The sequence below is a fragment of the Mastigoproctus giganteus genome, chromosome 7 (genome assembly GCF_048544385.1).
Source record: "Mastigoproctus giganteus isolate SK-2022 chromosome 7, ASM4854438v1, whole genome shotgun sequence".
NCBI lineage: Eukaryota > Metazoa > Arthropoda > Arachnida > Uropygi > Thelyphonidae > Mastigoproctus > Mastigoproctus giganteus.
In genome coordinates, this window is record NC_143581.1 from 217,486,498 (window position 1) to 217,507,045 (window position 20,548).

A 20,548-nucleotide genomic window follows, 5' to 3' on the forward strand; every position below is an offset into this window, starting at 1 on the left:
CAAGAAGGTCATTAATATACAAGAGGAAAAGAGTGAGGGAAAGAACTGAACCTTGGAGGACACCAGGATTAGCGGAGAACTTAGAAGACAAAGAGCCATCTACCATCACCCTCATTCGGCAAACCATAAAATGGAAGCTTGTTTAGAAGACCTTTATGCCAAACACGATCGAAAGCTTTGAGATGTCGAGAGCAACTACTTGTGTTTCACCAAACCTTTCCATTGAATTTGTCCATAAATGGGTAACATAAGCCAGAATATCACCAGTGGATCGACACTGACGGAATCCCATACTGGCGATCGTTGATCAGACGGAAGGTTTCTAGGTAGTTTCAGAGTTGGCAGTTAATTGATTTCTCCATTACTTTAGAAAGAGTAGAAGTAATTGCAATGGGACGATAATTGGATGGGAGGGATATGTCACCCTTTTTAAGAACTGGCTGGATATGAGCAAATTTCCAAGCAGAAGGAAAAACACCTTTGGAATATGAAAGTGAAAAAAGGTGGCAAAGAACAGGAGTAAGTTCAGGAGCACAGGTTTTAAGAACAAGTGGAGAAATACCATCGGACCTGGAGCTTTCTTAGCATCAAGATTCATCAAAATCCTTCTGACAACCTTTTGACGGAAGACCACAGGAGGCATTGAATGGAGCGTGTTGGGAATGGTGGGGGGTGTTTTACTAAGATCATTAATACAGAAGTTGGAAGAAAAATGGGATGCTAACAGGTCAGCTTTATCATTGGCCGAAGTGACAACAGAACCATCTGGTTTTGACAGATATGGAAGAAGAGATGGGCAAAAGTTGTGGCCAATAGCTTTGGCAAGAGACCAGAATGGTCGGCTGCCATTAGGGCAAGTAGCAAGTTTTCTACTCTTAGCCTGTTCAAAAGCTAGTTTGGACTGATTAATATCTGCTTTACAATTGTTGCAAACTTTGGTGTAGGCAGGAAATGAAACTGAAGAATTGGAAACAAGCCAGTTATGATATGCACATTTATTGGAAAACCAAGGTTTAGATAAAGGAGGATATTGTAAAGTGAAGTGTGGATAAAGGATTCCATTCCTACATGGATAATTTCACTGACACGATCCGAGCAGACGTTGACATCAGAAGTTTTGAAACAGTAATCCAACCAAAGAAAAGAAATCTCGTGGGTGATTTGTGCAAGGTCATTAGTAATTGCAAAAGCCTCAACATCTCGACCAGCTGGGTCAGTGTGACTAGAAAACGGAAGCCAGCTGGAGTTGTGAACATTAAAATCGCCAAGGAAAATTACCTAACTGTTAGGAAAGTTGGACTGGAGAAAGTCTAGTTGTAAAGAGAGGAAGTCAAAAGCTCCAACGATAGAGACAACAGTTGAATTTGACAGACAGAATGAGGTAGAGAGATTTTAAGCCAGAGAAGATCAAAAAGAGGAGATTCTAAAATTACCAAGTCTCTGACAGGGACATATATCGAACAGACATATTGCACAAGTACCACCTTTGAGGCGAAAGGAATCATACAGTGAATAGTTTGGGCAACTGAGATGAACAGTAGTTGAATCAACTGATAACAGATTCTGTCAGAAAAAGTACATGGTGTTTTGCAGACTGCAATTGGAAATGGACATCGTTGAGATTAGAATTGAGACCACGTATATTTGTGAAATGAACTAGGAAGTGTCTGGGAGGTTTAGATCTTTTCGCAGATAAGCTTGCTCTATTAGTTTGATAATTCATGGTGTATTCAATAGTAAGAAAAAGTGTGTGTGTGGGGGGGGGACATACTGTATGAAGTAATGAAATTTTTGGATATGGCGTACTCATGGTAAGATTAGCATTAGCATTAGCATTAGTAGAGGCATATGATGCAAGAAAGCAAGCTTATACAGCATCAGCCAAAAAAAAAAAAAAAAAAAAAAACACACACCACTCCCATTTCACCCCTCCGTTCTTTCGAAATACCTGTTCAGTTGAGCTTTAAATTTGTTTAGGCTATCAACTTCAACAACAAGTGATGGAAGTCAGTTCCACCAACCAACCAACCACCCGCTGGCCAAAGGCAAATTTCCGCACATCTATCCGACATCCGTCCTTCCTCAATTTGAATTTATGCCCTCTGAGGTGATTATTCTGAGCAAGATGAGGAATCCCATTGGCATTGAGCATGCTCAAACCATTCAAAGCCTTATACACCTCTATCAGATCACCTTGCCAGTGCCTAGTCTCCAGACTCTGTAATTTGCAAAATTAAGCCTTTCTTCGTAAGAGCAACCCTTTGTTCCATTCACTAATCTTGTTGCCCTTCTCTGTACCCGTTCCAGCAGCTCTACATCCTTCTTGAAATGAGGCCTCCAGACCTGTATACAGTACTCAAGATGTGGCCTAACCGTTGCCTTATACAAGGGAATAATCACCTCCTTATCCCTGCTAGAAAAATTCCTGTATATCATTGACAAGACACCATGAGCTACTCTTGCAGCTCGTCTGCACTGCTCAGAGAACTTCATATCTGCCTGCACAATTACCCCCAGGTCCTTTTCATTCTCCACCACTGTCAGTGTAGTACCGCAGAGTTGATACGTTGCTCTGGGGTTACTGTTTCCCATATGTAGTACTTTACATTTGTCAATGTTAAACTTCATTTGCCACCTCTCAGCCCATCTGTTCAACCTTTCCAGATCCTGTTGCAGCAGCATAGCGTCAGTAGTGTCCTTAACAACCCTGCCAACCTTTGTATCATCTGCAAACTTGGACATTAAACTTGATATCCCATCATCAATATCATTCATAAACACCGAAAACAACAACGGACCCAACACTGAACCCTGAGGAACTCCACTAATAACATTAGTCCACGTTGAGCAGTGTCCATTGATTACCACTCTCTGTCTTCTGCCACTCAACCATCCCCTTATCCATAGCAGCAATTTGCCTCCAATGCCACACTGCTCCAATTTGTGCAGCAGTCTTCCATGTGCAACAGTATCAAAAGCTTTTCTGAGATCCAAATATATATATCAAAGTTATTCCTTGCATCCAGTTCTTTTGTGACTACATCATAGTATCCAATCAAATTGGTCAGGCAAGACCTGCCCTTAACAAAACCATGCTGCATCTGAGCTATAACTGAATTCTTGTCTAGATGATCCTGCAGTGCTTCTTTAACCAGTGCCTCCATTAATTTACCTTGAACAGAAGTTAAACTAACAGGTCTATAATTACTTGTGTCAGCCTTTGATCCTCCTTTGTGAATTGGGGTTACATTTGCACATCTCCAGTCTATGGGTACCTCCCCTGAGTCCAAAGAAACTCTCATAATTATGGCTAGGGGTTTGCTTACTTCCTTTGCTGCCTCCTTTAATATAACTGGATAGATCCCATCCACCCCAGGTGCCTTTTTTATGTTTATCCTCAACAATCTCTCCTCCACTTTCCTCTCAGTTATTACAAAATCATCCAGCTCACTGCCAATGTTTACTTTACCTACATCATTCTCCTTCCTTAATAACTCCTCATGCGTGAATGTAGATGCAAAATACTCGTTTAAATTGTTAGCCACCTGAGCAGGATCCTCAAACTGTTGAACCACCAATATCCAGTGGACCAATCTGATTCATCCCTTTCCGTCTTGAGTTTAAATATGTAAAGAACTCTTTTCTGTTTTTCTTTGCATCCTTTGCCAAGGATTTTTCGTAGTCTGCCTTTGCCTGCCTAATCTCCTTTGTGACTTGGTTACAGACCAACTTATATCTATCATAGGCTTCCATGTCACCCATTAATTTGTATATATCCCATGCCTTTTTCTTCTCTGCCACATGTCTCATTAGTTCATCTGACAACCATTTAGGCCTAAACCTTGAACAATATTTCTTAGTTGGTATGTAAAGCCTAGTACCTTCCAAGATTAATTCTTTGAATGCTTCCCATTTTGAATTTGGTGTTGTTAACATCATCAGTTGGTCCCACCATATAGAATTAAATACTGTCTCAGACCTCTGTAGTTGCCTTTATGAAAGCAAAAACCCTTCCCTTTACCCTTGATGGTAGTTACCTCTGAGTAAATCCCACTTCAGCACACTGTGATCACTGCCACCTAGTGGTTCATTTATCTGCAGATTCTTAATGCATGAAGAATCACTACTGATAATCAGATCAAGAGTATTGTTCCCTCTTGTTGCCTCACGAACATGCTGATGTAGAAAACAATCATCCAATAAATCCACAAAAGCCTTGCTAGTATGCAAGTGACCAACCCACAAATTCCAGTCAATATCTGGGAAATTAAAATCCCCCATTATAAGACTCTCTGATTTACTGGCCCACTCTATTTCCCTGTACAGTTCCTTATTATACTCATCAGAGTCATTAGGCCTATAGCATACTCCTACTCTCAATTTTGATTTCCCTATGCTTATGTCACACCAAACTGACTCGACACTGCCCTGTCCATCGATGTCGACTGGCTTCACTTCCTTGGACTTTGTGTTTCTTAACTAATAACATAACCCCTCCTCCCCTCCTGGCCTGTCTATCCTTTCTATACACATTGTATTCCCCAAATTCCAGTTCCGCATTACTTATATCTGTGTGACACCACGTCTCTGATATCCCAACAATATCTGCCTTTGATGTTTTGAGCAATACCTCAAATTCATCAAATTTATTTACCAAACTCCTAGCATTGGTGTACACGCAGGTATACATGCCCTTGTTTCTATTCCTAGCTACCCTAACACAACCCATGTGTTTACTTGTACTGCAATGACTCCCAGCAGTCTCTGAAATATCCTGCATCTTGTTTTTCAGGCTTCTGCTCATTTCAATAGAAGCAGTGCAAGAATCACTTCCACCTCTGCCCATGGCTACTGTTAATCTATTAGTCCTTGTATCCCCCCCAACTAGCAGTTTTCCGACCCACCTAACACTGCCTCGACAGCATCAGCAAAAATTCTTGCACCCTTTCTATTTAAGTGTATCCCATCCCTGTAGAAGTAATCTCTCCTGTTAACAAGTACAGTCCAGGCTGATAAAAATTCCTTGAGCCTTGCACAATCCCTCCAGGGCCAAATTGATCGACAAGGCTCTCATCATATACTCCCTCCTATCGTGTCTGGGCAGAATTGCAGACACTTTCAAATTCAACCCTAAAATTATACCCAGTATAATTTCAAATTATACCCAGATCCTTGACATAACATGGCCTCGACAATGCCCCCCACATACACACTACTCAGACTCCCTCCAGTCACTGTCTGGCAGAGTAGAGGTAGCAAGATTATACACTAGCTGATCCGGAAGCCTCCTAAAGAGTTACCAATAGGTTCAGTCCGGTGTATTAACTAATGGCCAGCCTGCAAAGACCGTTTTAGAGCTGTACCCTCGAATGTAAGGAAGATTGGATTTCGCCATGATGTCCATCATAACCTCAAAAGTCATCAGTCATACTGCATGATGGAAGAGATGGGGTAAGGTTGACTGGAACTTAGCTCTGGAGACTAACCATGGGTTCCACCACTTCAAGCCTCCAATAAGCAAAGTGGTGGTATTGCACCAGCTGATGAGAATCATCTACCCCCTAGTATTGCCTGGTAACACAGAGTGGTGGCATTCCTCCATATGGTGTGGGCACCACACCTCGACCCCTGCTTACATTGGTCACACCTGGGTGGTCACCCACAGTGTGCTTGTGCATGGAGTTATGTCCAGGATTACTAACAGTCTCACCATCGTGAAGGTGCAAGCAGAGGATTTGGCTGTCACAGACCATCCAGACTTCGTCTTAGACTCCCAGCATTTTAGACTCCCAGGTAGCAAGTACAGCTTGTCTGGCATATCTGGGAGAATGTCTGTGACAGCCTCAAGGACCAAACTGGCTGGATATGAGCAAATTTCCAAGCAGAACGGGAAATATCTGTTAAGTAAGAAAGTGAAAAAGGCAACACAGAACAGGAGTAAGCTCAGAAGCACAGGTTTTCAGAATAAGTGAAGAAATATCATCAGGACTTTCCTGGCATCAAGATTGTTCAAAATTCTTCTGACATTCTTTCAATGGAAGATCACAGGAGGCATTGATTAGAATATACTGAAAATAAATATGATCTTTATTGTAAGGTAGGGGCTTGTTTATCATGATCATCAATGCACGAGTTAGATGAAAAGTAAGATGCTAGTAATATCCCATCATCAATATCATTCATAAACACCGAAAACAACAACGGATCCAACACTGAACCTTGAGGAACTCCACTAATAACATTAGTCCACGTTGAGCAGTGTCCATTGATTACCACTCTCAAAAGACAGAGAGTGGTAATCAATGGACACTGCTCAACGTGGACTAATGTTATTAGTGGAGTTCCTCAAGGTTCAGTGTTGGATCCGTTGTTGTTTTCGGTGTTTATGAATGATATTGATGATGGGATATCAAGTTTAATGTCCAAGTTTGCAGATGATACAAAGGTTGGCAGGGTCGTTAAGGACACTACTGACGCTATGCTGCTGCAACAGGATCTGGAAAGGTTGAACAGATGGGCTGAGAGGTGGCAAATGAGGTTTAACATCGACAAATGTAAAGTACTACATATGGGAAACAGTAACCCCAGAGCAACGTATCAACTCTGCGGTACTACACTGACAGTGGTGGAGAATGAAAAGGACCTGGGGGTAATTGTGCAGGCAGATATGAAGTTCTCTGAGCAGTGCAGACGAGCTGCAAGAGTAGCTCATGGTGTCTTGTCAATGATATACAGGAATTTTTCTTGCAGGGATAAGGAGGTGATTATTCCCTTGTATAAGGCAATGGTTAGGCCACATCTTGAGTACTGTATACAGGTCTGGAGGCCTCATTTCAAGAAGGATGTAGAGCTGCTGGAACGGGTACAGAGAAGGGCAACAAGATTAGTGAATGGAACAAAGGGTTGCTCTTACGAAGAAAGGCTTAAGTTTTGCAAATTACAGAGTCTGGAGACTAGGCACCGGCGAGGTGATCTGATAGAGGTGTATAAGTCTTTGAATGGTTTGAGCATGCTCAATGCCAATGGGATTCTTCATCTTGCTCAGAATAATCACCTCAGAGGGCATAAATTCAAATTGAGGAAGGACGGATGTCGGATAGATGTGCGGAAATTTGCCTTTGGCCAGCGGGTGGTTGGTTGGTGGAACCGACTTCCATCACTTGTTGTTGAAGTTGATAGCCTAAACAAATTTAAAGCTCAACTGGACAGGTATTTCGAACGAACGGAGGGGTGAAATGGGAGTGGAGTTTTTGTTTTTTTGTTTTTTTTTGGCTGATGCTGAATAAGCTTGCTTTCTTGCATCATATGCCTCTACTAATGCTAATGCTAATGTAAGTTGGCTTTATGTTTAGCTGAGGGGACAGCGGACCATTTTTAACAGAGGTGGAAGTACAGATGGGCAAAAGTTGCAGCCATTAGCTTCTCAAAGAGGCCAGAATGCTCGACTACCATTTCGACAAGAAGTATGTTTTATGCTCTTTACCTGTTCAAAATCTAGTTTGGATTGATTAATAACTGCTTTACAATTGTTGTTTGCTTAAATGGAGGCAGAAACGAATCTGAAGATTTGGATGCCAGCCAAATGTGATATGCAATGTAAGGTGAAGTGTGGAATAAGGGATTTCTCATCTGTACAAGAATAATTTCACCAATGCTATCTGGGCAAACACTGATATCGGAACATTTCAAGCAGTAATCCAACCAAGAAAGAAGAATAGGAATCTTGCAGCTCATCTCATTTCGCATTCTTGTAATGCCAAACAACACAAGGCTGAGAATGGCCACAAGGTAAAGACTTCATTGGAGAAGAGATCATTACAAAGTTTTGATGTGCTTAGAGGATCACTCACCTCAGCTTTGAAGGGTTGTTCATGAGAAAAAGGTCAAGAGTGTTTGGCATAATTGTAATTGGACATTAGTAATTGCAAAAGCCTCAGCATCTTGACAAGCTGAGCCTGTCTGACTAGAAAACTGAAGCCATCTGTAGTTGTGAATGTTAAATTCACCAAGGATAATTATCTCCCTGTTAGAAAAGTTACACTGAAGAAAATTGAGTTTCAGAGAAAGGAAATTAAAGAGTTCCAAGTGATTGGTGGTGTTAGGAGAACAATAGAGGCAGCAAATGAATTTTTAACTGAATTGGGTAGAAGATGTTAATCCTGAGAAGATCAAAAAGAGGCAATTCCAAATTACTGTCTCTGGCAGAGAATTGTACAGCGAACAATTAGGACAACTCAGATGAGCAGTGGTTGAATCAACCGATAATTAGGATTCTGTCAGAAAAATTAAGCAGTGCTTGGCAGACTGTAAGGGGAAATGGACATTATTAAGATTGGAACTGAGACCACATATATTTGTGTAATGAATGAGGAAGTGTTCAGGAGGTTTAGATCTTTTCTCAGATAAATTTGTTCTATTAGATTGCCTATTCAATCAGTAGATAAAGTAAAAGTGGAGGAGGGACACATATCAAGTTATGAAATTTTTGGATGAGGGTATACACAGTAAGAATATTTGCAGCTCCTTGACACAGCATGGCCTCGACAATGCTCCCTACATACATGCTACTCGGACTCCCTTTAGTCATTATCTGGCAAAATAGAAACAGTGAGATTATACAATAGCTGATCCAGATGCTTTCTAGAAAGTTACCAATAGGTTCCATCCTGTGGACTATCTAGTAGCAGGCCTGCAAACACTGTTTTAGAGCCATTTCTTTTAAATGTTAGGAAGACTGGATCATACCGTGATCATAATCTCAAAAGACATCAATCATACTGCATGATGGAAAAGATGGAGATTGCTAGAGGGGTTTCACTACATTGAGCCCCCAATAAGCAAAGTGATGGTATTGCACTAGTTGATGAGTGTCATCTATCACCTAGTATTTTCTGGTGACACAGGAACAGAGTTCTTCTCTAGTATGCTAGTTGCAGTGTTTCAGAACTTGCACATGGAGGTGGGATGGAGGGGTATCCCCGAAATTATTAGTCCCACCGTCGTGAAGATTCAAGCAGAGGATTTTTAGCCGATGCTGGTTATCACAGAATGACTGGACTTCACTGAAATTTAGTGCACTTGACTTACAAGTATCACCTGAATATCAGTTCCATCAGCATTTTTAGACTCCCAAAGCAAGTCCTGGCCTGAAAGAATGTCTGTGACATGCCTCAAGGACTGGCAACAAGGAGGTAATTGTCCTGTTGTGTAAGGCAGCGATTAGGCTGCATCTTGAGTGCTGCATACAAGTGTGGAAGCCTCATTTCAGGGAGGATGTTGATCTGTTGGAATAGATGCAGAGAATAGCAACAAGATTAGTTAGAGGCATAAAATGGTACTCTTATCAAGAAAGCCTTCAGTTCATCAAATTGCTGCATGTTGAAACTAGGCACTTGTGAGACCTGATTGAGTTGTTTAAGGCTTTGAATGAATTGAGTAAATTAAATGCTGATGACATCCTTACTCTTGCTCAGACAACACACACGTATGAGGGGGCATATATTTAAATTGAGTGTAGATGGCTGCTGGATAGATTGGTGATAATTAGCTTTCACCCAGAAACTAATTGGTTGTTGGAACTAGCTTCCAATTGGTGTTGTGGAAATTTATAGTTAGAATAAAAAGGAAGGATTGGACAAAATATTGGATCGGATGGACAGGTGATGTGGATAGTGTGTTTTTATTTATTTATTTTGGCTTATGCTATATAAGCTTGATTTCTTGCATCATTTGCCACTGCTAATACTAATATGCTAATATGCAAAAATCTAGAATATATCAAGATTCTTAATGACAAGCTTGATAAAATTTTGATATATCTCAATATTTTGATGTATTTATCGCTAGGATACTTATTAAACTTGTTGTGGTCAATAATTCTAGGATCGAATTCATCCAGAGGCAGTTGATTTTGCTTTCCACGATATACCTTTTGATGCAAAATTTGCTAGTGATGAGGAATCTCTGAATAATATTGATCAAATGCCTGGTATTGATGGGTTTCTGTTGAAAGTAGATGCCCTGTATAAGGTTTGTATAATGTATATTTTAATATTATTTTAGAAAAAATTTTATTCAATATTAAAAATGTTTGTTTGTTGAAAAGCAATAAAATAAATTGATGTTAATGCATGTCCATTTTGTTAAAATGTTTGATTTTTGAAAAGAGAAAAACAGTGCAGAAAAAAACTTGCAATTTTTTTCTGTTTAATTTGATGCATACATCATACTGTAATCACAACTAAGTTAATTAGATACATACATCATATTGTAATCATAACTAATTTCATAGATAATGTATGTTGCATAAAACTTTATTACATGCTTTAGTGTTACATTGTAACACTAAATTACATTGAAATAGGTATGGTATGAACAGAATTCATTGTCACATTTGACTCTGCACAGAATCTAATAAAATCTATTTTGTTAACTGTATCCCGAGTACAGGCAGTTCTGCTATAATGTGGTATTTGTGTTCCTAAAACTCTCCACATTATGGTATTTCATGCATTAAAAACAACAGAGCTTATGGGAAAAATAGTGATAAGGGCAGAGCACTCAAAAAAAAAAATGGTCAGTCTGGTAAGTAAAACACTAAAAAAAAGTTAAAACCCAATAAAATTGCTAACACAGGTTTAAACATCTTAAATTTCTAATAAATAAATAAATATTACATTACTGCAGGCAAAGAGCACAAAAAATGTTTACATCTTGTTGTCAGTGTCATAACTGATCATGCTGCTTTACCTAATCATTATTCTGGCACTTCCAACATTTTATTCTGTACGTCATAAGAAGTATTTGTTGTATTTATTTATTTTTGCTAATAGTAAGAGTATACCTAATTCTTACTGTTAGCCTCTAACTAATCTTGTTACTATTACCTATATCCATTCCAAAAGAACAACATCTTCCCTGAAACGAGGCTTCCAGACATGTATGCAGTACAGTCTGATCTGCTATAATGCGTATTTTTGCAAAGTGAATTTTCTCCAACACGACTGATATATTAGGGAACAATGCGAGCACAACATGATTTTTGTGTTCGCTTATGGGCGAATTTGTCTGCGAGGAACACCAGGAAAACGCAAAACCTGGCACCAAGCTGAACGTCGCGACCTGCACAGCAATACATATGAGTTTATGAAGCTTAAAAAATGTCAAATGTGTGAGAACTATATTTTCCATTTACTGTAGTTGTATTGGTCAGAGACTGTATTCACTTGTCATTTGCTGTATTCACAAGACAACAGGTGATATTGTAGGCCGACTCACATTTTCAGGAGCTCACATTTTTCTGTTCGAATAGAAATTTTGTGAGGCGTGAAAGCATTAGCAGAGGAGCACATTTCTAGAGGTCAGTACCATAAAACAATAAAAAAAATTTGCAGTTCCCAGTTTATTGGGCTTTTCTATTAATTCAATTATGGTGAAATATGATTTCCATTCCGGGAAATCTTCAAACATATAAAACACTTAAATAAATTTTCAGAATCTTCTCTTCATTCCTATCTTGTAAGCTTCATAAACTTGTTACTCTGTTTCTCACTTGTGCAATTTATGCATGCCGTATTCATTGTTATTGATTGCCTATTTTTTTTACTGTTTTGAATTTTACAATCCAAAAAAAAGTCAGTAAACAGAAATATCAATTAGTATGCATATATTATAGTATTAATTAAGCTATGTACGTAAGTAAGTGTATATAGTCTCTGACTAATACAAGGTAACTTTTCAAGGTAAAGTGCATAAATATAGCACTTTTTTTTATATACTTACTTCTTTTACTTATTTATATAAAAAAAATTTGAATGGCTTTAGACAGAAAATGTTAAAATAAAACATAATAATGTGAATTGCATTCCTTTATACTGGTTAAAATGCCTGAAATCTTCAAATATTTTTTAATGTATCTGTGTTATTGCAACTCTTTGGTATATAAAATAACATAAGAATATACTCCAGAACTCTATAAATATTAAATATTTAATACTATATTTGCAGGTTGATTCAGGACATCAGTGGTTTCTACAAGTGATGTATACTATCAGTGGTCTTACCGACAATGGCTACCGTGGAAAGCGATCTGTTACAAACAACAAATATAATCAAACACTATATGGCTCATATATGAAGTTGATAGAAAATGGTAAAAATGGCACAAACATACATGCTTTGCAACTCAATTCATCAGTATTTAATGATCCCAGTGCTCAAACTGAAGACATTGCACACTGGCTTATTCCAGTATGTGTATTTTTTATAGGTGTAATTGTGATAGCTGGTGTAATGTGGTATCGCAAATACAAGCCTGTAGAGTCATACCAGTGTGATATTGATAATAAAAACAATATGAAAACTGCTTTAAGGAGGAAATGTGCTCTACAGGATAATAGGACTGCTGATAAACTTCTGACTCCACTCAACAGCCAAGTTTCAACATGTGGAAAAGTTCGAGTAAAAGCAATAAATGTTACAATTCGCAATAACTTAGAGAAATGTTTGCCTGCTGTAACAGGGACGGAAGTGTAATATACTTAAAAGAACTGTGATCTTAGATGATTAGAATAGGAAAAAACTTACTATGACTGCTGCACAACTTGGACTTTTTAAGTGCCTCATTACTCTCCTGGAGGTACACTACAACACTGCCATAATCAGAGATTCAACATCGCTCTTTTTTCCTTTTTTTTTTTTTTTTTTTCTAAGAAACCGTTGTAAATAAAGAGGTGAAATGTAATATTAAAAAAAAAACAAAAAAACATTTTGCGCTGTATGTCTATTCTTAATTTTATGGTTTTCAGTTGCTTTCCCCATCCCTATTGGTACAATAATTATAACAGATTCATAATGTCAAATAAAACTAATAATGTGGAACTAAAAGTGGAAAGTAACAACTTTTAGTTCAATTTTTTTTTTTATTGTTTAGCATTCAAGTTTTCCAAAACAGTTAAGCTTTCTCACAAATTATTCCAAAAAAAATAATATTTCTCAAAGCTTTTTCTTCTGATCTTCTTTTTAGAAATTTCTTTATAACAACATCTGAACAAATCATTTTTAATTGTAAAAAATGTTTTTGTTTTTTTTTTTGGGGAGGGGGGGGAGTTGGGGTTGAAATGAGTGCAATGCACCTTGGCCCCTGATTTAAAAGGGCCTCAACTCAAAATGGGAGGAACCCTCTACCAATACGGAGAAAAAAGTAGCCCCAACATTAATTTTTGCATGTGGGCCCTCTGTATTTTATTAAAAATTATTTTTTTATTGTTAACTTTGATAAGCCTTTTAAAGAGCTTTTCTTATATAGGATTGGGAACAACAGTAGCTCCATGCGGGCAAAGTTTTTATGGCTCCAGCTAATAGAGAAGTTTTTCTTAAATTTTTGCCGTTTTATTGACTTTAATTGGCATATTAATTACGTCACATTTTAGGGCAAAAGCCTCAAGTTGCGTAGTGAATTAACATGCTTAGAAGTTAGTGCAAATGCATCAGATCTGCTTACTATTAAATATTTATAAGATTGGCATCATTATGTATATCTCATATTGTGAATACCTTCACAACGAGTTACCGTGATATTGCACTACCTTGAATAAGTAACTCTTCACCATAGGAGAAGACTATTGTTACTTATTCTCAGTGGATGCTGCCACCCAGATGGTACCGTTTTGGAGCCGATTGGCTCCTCTTCGGTGGGTGGGCAGGCACCCTGGTGTTGCAAAGATGGCAAGGCAGTAGTTAGCTGAGAGCAGATCATATGCATTTGCACTAACTTGTAAGCATGTTGGCATATTAATTTATTTTCTAGAAGTAGCTTTATATTCCTAGTTATGATGCTTAGTTTATTTTGAATATAGATAAAGATTGTGTGGGTTATTACTTAGTATCAGTAAAACTTGTACCGTTTGAAACTTGCTGCCATTGTTGTAGATCGATACGGAATGTGTAACATATATTTCGAACTTGATAGCTTAAGGTATAACGTAAAACTAGATAGCATAATACATAGCACTGTATTAAGAATATGTTAGCTTAGTATAGTATTGGCAATTAATCAATTAAATTTTATTTAAATGAAAATCATGCTCCAGTCTAGAGTAGCAAACCAATGTGCACGAGTAGCAAAAGTGCTGTGGTTACGAGGAGAACCGAAGGGGGCAATTCTCCAACGCATCACAGTCTTAAAAATGTGCAAAATATAACATGTTTCCAGAACCTTTCTCGAACAGAACATGATCTAATCGTGGAGGGTGTGTGCGCGCGCGTGTGCTAGGTGTTCTGATGGGCATCTGTGAGAGCTTGAAGAGTTGGGTAGATGCCCTCAAAGGAATTAAAATGGAGAGCCCATCAAGCTCACACGAGTGAGCTCTGGCATTGAGCTGCCAGAGCTCACTCGTGTGCAGGACAGAATGTGCTGGTCCCACAGGAGCTAGTTATTGTTGGTGACTCAATTGTCAGGGAAACAGGAAATCTATTGTGCAAAAAGGATAGATGAAATAGGACCGGGGTATGTCTGCCAGGGGCAAAATTGATGACGTAGAGCAGATATCATCTTTTGAGGCCATAAAGGGTGATATCGTTGTACACATTGACGCTAATGACATTAAGCATAGGAGATCTGCAAATTTACTTAACAAGTACAGATCAATGTTGGAAAAAAGTCATGAGTTAGGGTTAAATATGAAAGTGTCTGCAATCCTGCCCAAATACAATAGGAGGGAGTATATGATGAGAGCCTTGTCAATCAATTCGGCCATGGAGGGATTGTGCAAGGCTCATGGGGTAGAATCTTTTTCAGCATGGTCTGTGCTTGTTAACAGGAGAGATTGTTTCTACAGGGATGGGATACACTTAAATAGAAAGGGCGCAAGAATATTTGCTGATGCTATTGAGGCAATGTTTCTCGGAAACCAAGGATGAATTTCAGATTAGTTTAGCTCCAGATTTGGTTAGAATAATATTGGTTCGAAAGTGTGTGATTAATTATTTTTCTCAATTTTTAACGGTAAAATGTGAACGAAAAGAAAACAGGTAGTTTTGAATTGCAATGAAAAACAGAAATTATTAATAGAATTAGAAAAGGTGAAAATTTAGGAAATCTCTCCAAAGAGTTTAATGTGGGGACTTCAACAATTTACAACATCAAAAAAGATTCCAATGCTACAACACGATTTGTGTCGATTATGAATAGTGAAGGAGAATGTAGCAGGAAAAAAACAATGCCGAAACCTGAAAATGCTGATTTAGAGAGTGAACTCACTTTATTTTTTTGTTTTCTTCAGAGTGAAGTTTAGGTGAACCAGTGTCTGGCTCAATGTTGTGTGAAAAAGCATTGAATTTTAATCTAAAATTAATGGGTAATGAAGATTTTAAGGCAAGCACAGGTTGACTAAAAAACTTTAAAATGAGACACTGTATAAGTGAACTAGATATTCAAGGCGAGAAACTTTCTGAAGTCGAATCGGCAGTGGTGTCCTTTTGAAAGTATGTTTGCTTCGGTTATAGCAAATCATAAGAAAGAAAATGTTTATAATGTCAATGAGATGGGCTTATTATGGAAAGCATTACTCAGAAAAACTAGCCACTAAAATAGAAATGCCTGCACCAAGTTTTAAGATGAGAAAAGAGAGTTACAATTGCTATGTGTGCAAATGCTACTATGCTCATTATTGGTAAGTCCATTATCCTGAAAATTTGGCTATCCAGAAGAGGTCCGAGATCAATTATTCCAAATAACTGACACTCTACTGTACTGGATTTCAGGAAAGCTTTTGATACTGTTGCACATAGAAGACTGCTGTACAAATTGGAGTGGTATGGCATTAAGGGAAAGTTGCTGCAATAGATAAAGGGATAGTTGGGTGGGAGACGGCAGAGGGTGATAATCAATGGACAATGCTCTTCACGAACTAATGTTATTATTGGTGTCCCGCAGGGTTCAGTGTTGGGTTGATATTGAAGGTACATCAAGCTCAATGTCAAAGTTTGCATGTGATACAAAGGTTGACAGCATTGTTAATAACAGTAATGACAGTATGCTGCTGCAACGGGATCGGGAAAAGTTGGGCATTCATCTCTAACTGTTTCCGATCAATCTGTATGTCCCACATGATGCTTTAAAACGACCATCAGTGACACTCTGCTAAAAAAAACTCCCTTCACACAACACTAGCTCCAAAAATATTGGCATGAGCACAAAGAGTCTGCTCAGTAGAGATCAGAAAGAATGCCTCTAGCGGTAGTTATGGAAAGTTTGCAAAGTAAACATAAAACCTTGAATCGGTCCAGGGATTTAATTATCATCCCTTGTATATTGATCCTTCATAACCTTAGTTGCTTTGGCATTTAGCACACCCTACATTAAAAAAAATCTAATTGGACAGATGGTAACTGCTATGGATTCACAAGGGATAATAAATACAAACTTTTACTCGTGCACTTTTTTTTTTTGTATGGTGACCAGACAAACTTGTACTCATCTGTAATATTTTATATTAAGAGTATTTCTTATAACCAGACAGTTTCGTCAATTGGTCTTAGGTAAAATAACAGCCAGGAGGCTGTTATTTTACCTAAGAGCAGCCCTCGACCTGCAGATCTGATTAGCTGTCAAGAAATGGATACATTTATCCAAGGATGTGGTGACCACCTATTTCTATGTGGATGTTTCTGTTGGGGATTCCATCTCTCTATTGAGTTGGCCCAATCCTTAAGCATAAAAGTCTGCAGAAGCTCCAGTACTCCTCCCCTGATGATGAAAGTAGAGCTGTCAAGAATCTGAAACAAGATAGGAGTGTGCTGATTGAAACTAAGAATAAGTTCAAGGATGGATGATGGTTCCTCCACAGTTCCATTGATGGGCGTAGGCTAAAGGAGTTAGCCAGTCCCTTCCCAGCATCAGTAGGTCAGAGACGAGACCAGCTCCTCTCAGGACATACTTTTGTTGACCTGGTCAGGACCCGTATTAATGCCCTCCTTATCCTCTCCAGAACATCTTGAGGACAATCTTCGGATCAATACTATAGGGTAGGGTGTTTTGCCATCGAGTCTCTGGCTCATCTAGCTCTCCGGTGTCATAAGCCGATAGTATTAGGGTGAAAAGACATGATGCTGTGGTGAACTTGGTCAACAACAGGCTGAGTCAAAAAGATTGGCTGACTCTTCTAGAACCATGATATAGTACTCTAGAAGATCTTAGGAAGCCAGATCTTCTTTGTGTGAAGGGGAATCAGTGTACTTGCTGAATGCTCAGGTTGTCGGGATGGGATATACTTTAGAAACTTCCCGCCATATTAAACGAAGGCATTATGACTCTAATACTAACTTAAAGGATTTAGTTCAGCAAAAGTTTGGTTTATTTCCCACTGTTTCAACAATAACCTTGAACTACAGGGGTGTTAGACATCAGCATCCCCGTTACGTTGATGGGTCTAACAAGATTGGACCTTAGAATTAAATCTCTTCGAGTTTTGCAAGGAACCTTTGGCTGCTGGAAGGTTCATCAGCAAATGACTACCATGAAAACAGTATGAACCTGCCAAGTCAACATAGTCAAGCCGAATTTTATACGGTCACCATGGGAATTAAACATGAGAATTAAATTAAAATATAAAAAGAAGCAGATGAGTAGAAGTTTGTAATATTTTATATTAATTTCACCCCTCATATATTAATCCTTCATAATCTTAGTTGCTTTGGCATTTAACACACCCTACATAAAAAAAAAAAAAAATCTAATTGGACAGATGGTAATCACTTGGGTTCACAAGGAATGATAATTATAAAACAACTTCTACTTGTCCACTTCTTTTACGTTGTTCAAAGTTTTACTCCTCTTGAATCCCATGAGAACTGTGAACGAATGCTGCTGAAAAGTAACGCAACATGGTATTTATGAAAATTCATTTAATTACAGAACAATGGAATGATATATAAATGAAGGCACATTAGCGCTTTACTTTTCAAAATAGTCATCCATCACGTTCAGGCATTTGTCACTGTACTATCATGAATGTAGAGTGCTTCTGTGATAAAATTCAGGGATATTCCCATTCTTTACTTACCTGTCACCAAGATTGATCTGTGCAATATATACAATGTTGTGGTCAGTAGTGCTTGTTGAGGATCTTTCACTCTTGGGTTCATCTACAAAGCTTGTTGGACCTTGTCTTAACTTTTTTAACCAAAACAGTCCTGTTCTATAGACATGACTGTTGGCCATAGATTTCAGATGTTGATGAATTTCTGTGGACCTAGTGCCTTTAGCAGGCAGAAATTATATAACTACACTTTATTTGTCAGCATTTTAGATGTGCAGAAATTAGCCTTTAGCCATCGAGTGGTTGATTGCTGGAACAAACTTCCATTTGTCGTGGAAGTTGATAGTCTAAATAAATTCAAGGAAGAACTGGACAAACTTAGAGCAAACAGATGGGTGAAATAGGAAGAGTTTTTTTTTTTGGCTGATGCTGTATTAGCTTCTTTCTTGCATCATATACCACTACTGCTAATGCTAAGTAGAACAGCTTTCTGGTTTCTTCACATAATGCAGTGGTTACTAAACTATGGGGCATACTCCCAGGGGTGGATGAGAGGTGTCCTCAGGATAGGTGCCAAAAAGTTTATTTAATTTTGTGGGATAACTGATTCTTGAACAAATAGTTCAAAACAAATAAATAAGAAAAAATGTGTACTGAATTTGCAGTTTACGAAAACATGGGTTCAATCCAGTTCGCTGGATTGAACCCATGTTTTGGAGATCAGCACCTTAACCACATTGCCAGAAACGGGATCTTCCTAGATACTGTTTCTGTCAATGTGTCGTGTCATCAGCCTGCACTGTGCACAAGTAATTCGAGGAACACTGTGAAGATATCACCCATCTTGTCTAGCCTCCAAATTCGCCTGACCCCAATCCAGTGGAACACCTGTGGGATTTTTTGGAAGAGAAAGTAAGGTGTATCTGTCATCTATGCAGTGTAAAAAGCCTTGCCATCAGCATGGCTACAGATCCCCACGGACATCTTCAGACATCTAATGAAGTCAATGCTTAAGCGTATAGTGTTGGTTATCTGTGTGAACAGTGGCCCGACAGTGTATTAGGTAGTGGCGATATTTCAGTGAGCCCACAGTGTATATTTTCTGTGTATTATTGTTATCCATATGGTGCAAGGAAGCCTGAGGCTTTTGCTGCACCAGCCAAAAAAAAAAAAAAAAAAAATTCTGAGTTACCCTGAGAGAGAGAGTCCAAAGTAGAAAGGAATCACCAAGGAAGAGAAGAATGATGATATCCAGCTGTGTTGAATAGAGAGCGTTTGCACAGGGTACATGTATATTTTATTATTATTTAATATTTACAACATATTTATATTTATGTATAAATGTAAATTTAAAATATACATGAATATAAATTTATATATATATGCATAAATATAAATATACAGCAGATTATGCATATTTATGAATGTTATAATAAGAGAATATGTCAAAACAAAATTGGAAACAAAAGGAAATATTTATTATTTAACATCCAAATACTAATAGTCACTTCACAAAAACCACAGTACTAACAATAATTGCTTCAGGTCTGGCGGATTAAAATATGTAATAGCGGATTTTTTAGCGGAAAATCACAATTTAATAATATGAAAATCACCGATTAAAATTTGCAAAAAAAAAAAAAAAAAATTATACAAATTATAATTAAACATGCAAGTACTGTATTGTAATAATCTTATTCTTCTTTCTTTGCATGTGTATCAATCACTTCGTTTATTAATTTTTCCGATAAGTTATTCAGGTTCTCTAAGCTTATCTGCATGCAATCTTTCAGTACAGATGCATATATAATAAAAAGGATATAAAATGTATTGTTTATATGGCTGCGACCAAACCTTGCTGTGAAAAAAACGAATAAGGGGAATGTGAAAACCTTAAAGCGAAACTGCCAACGATTGAATTAGTGGCTACAGTAGACTCCAATGACAGCCGCGGAACACTATAATTACAATAGCATCTGTCAGGAAGTGTTGCCAATTTAGCGGTTTTCCTGCTAGTTTTAGCGGAATTGGTTCAGGTTTGGCGGATTAAAATGTGTAATAGCGGATTTTTTAGCGGAAAGAGTATAAATGTAAACATTTTAAATAGTTTAGCATTTTATATATTTTGGCAATGTAACATTTAAATTAATAAATATTTATTTAACAATATAAATATTTCATAATTGAAATGTTTTATTGATATACATCATAAACATAGTAGGTATATCTTATTTCATAGTTTTTTTTTTTTTATAAAGCGAAGAATCGGTTTTAGGGATTCCCCTGAGGGCAACCCCAACAATTTCAATACGCAGCCACACTCGTGTATTTTGAAAGTTTCAATTGAAACTTTCAAAATACAAAAAAAAATTTACCTTTCTAATTTATTTATTTCTAAAATAAGGTGATTAAATAATTTTTCTATAGAAAATTTTCGTCTAAATAGAAACTCATATATACAGGGTGTTTCAGTTAAACGTTTAAGAACTTCTAAGAGGGGTAGGGTACAT

The 20,548-nt window shown here is 37.8% G+C and overlaps 1 protein-coding gene across 4 annotated transcripts in view; it reads left to right on the forward strand.

The window, feature by feature from the left end:
• The window catches only part of LOC150083681 (extracellular matrix organizing protein FRAS1-like), an 866,422-nt gene extending 853,720 nt beyond the window's left edge, over nt 1-12,702 (forward strand). For 3 of the 4 annotated variants that reach the window (XM_090378121.1, XM_090378123.1, XM_090378122.1), the window contains 2 exons: nt 9,883-10,029; nt 12,007-12,702. In XM_090378121.1, coding sequence (XP_090234247.1) covers nt 9,883-10,029; nt 12,007-12,534 — 675 coding nt within the window. In that variant the 3' untranslated portion in view covers nt 12,535-12,702. The remainder of the gene's footprint in view (nt 1-9,882; nt 10,030-12,006) is intronic. The other variant, XR_016547213.1, reaches the window with a different exon arrangement.
• The last annotated feature ends 7,846 nt before the right edge of the window (nt 12,703-20,548 follow it).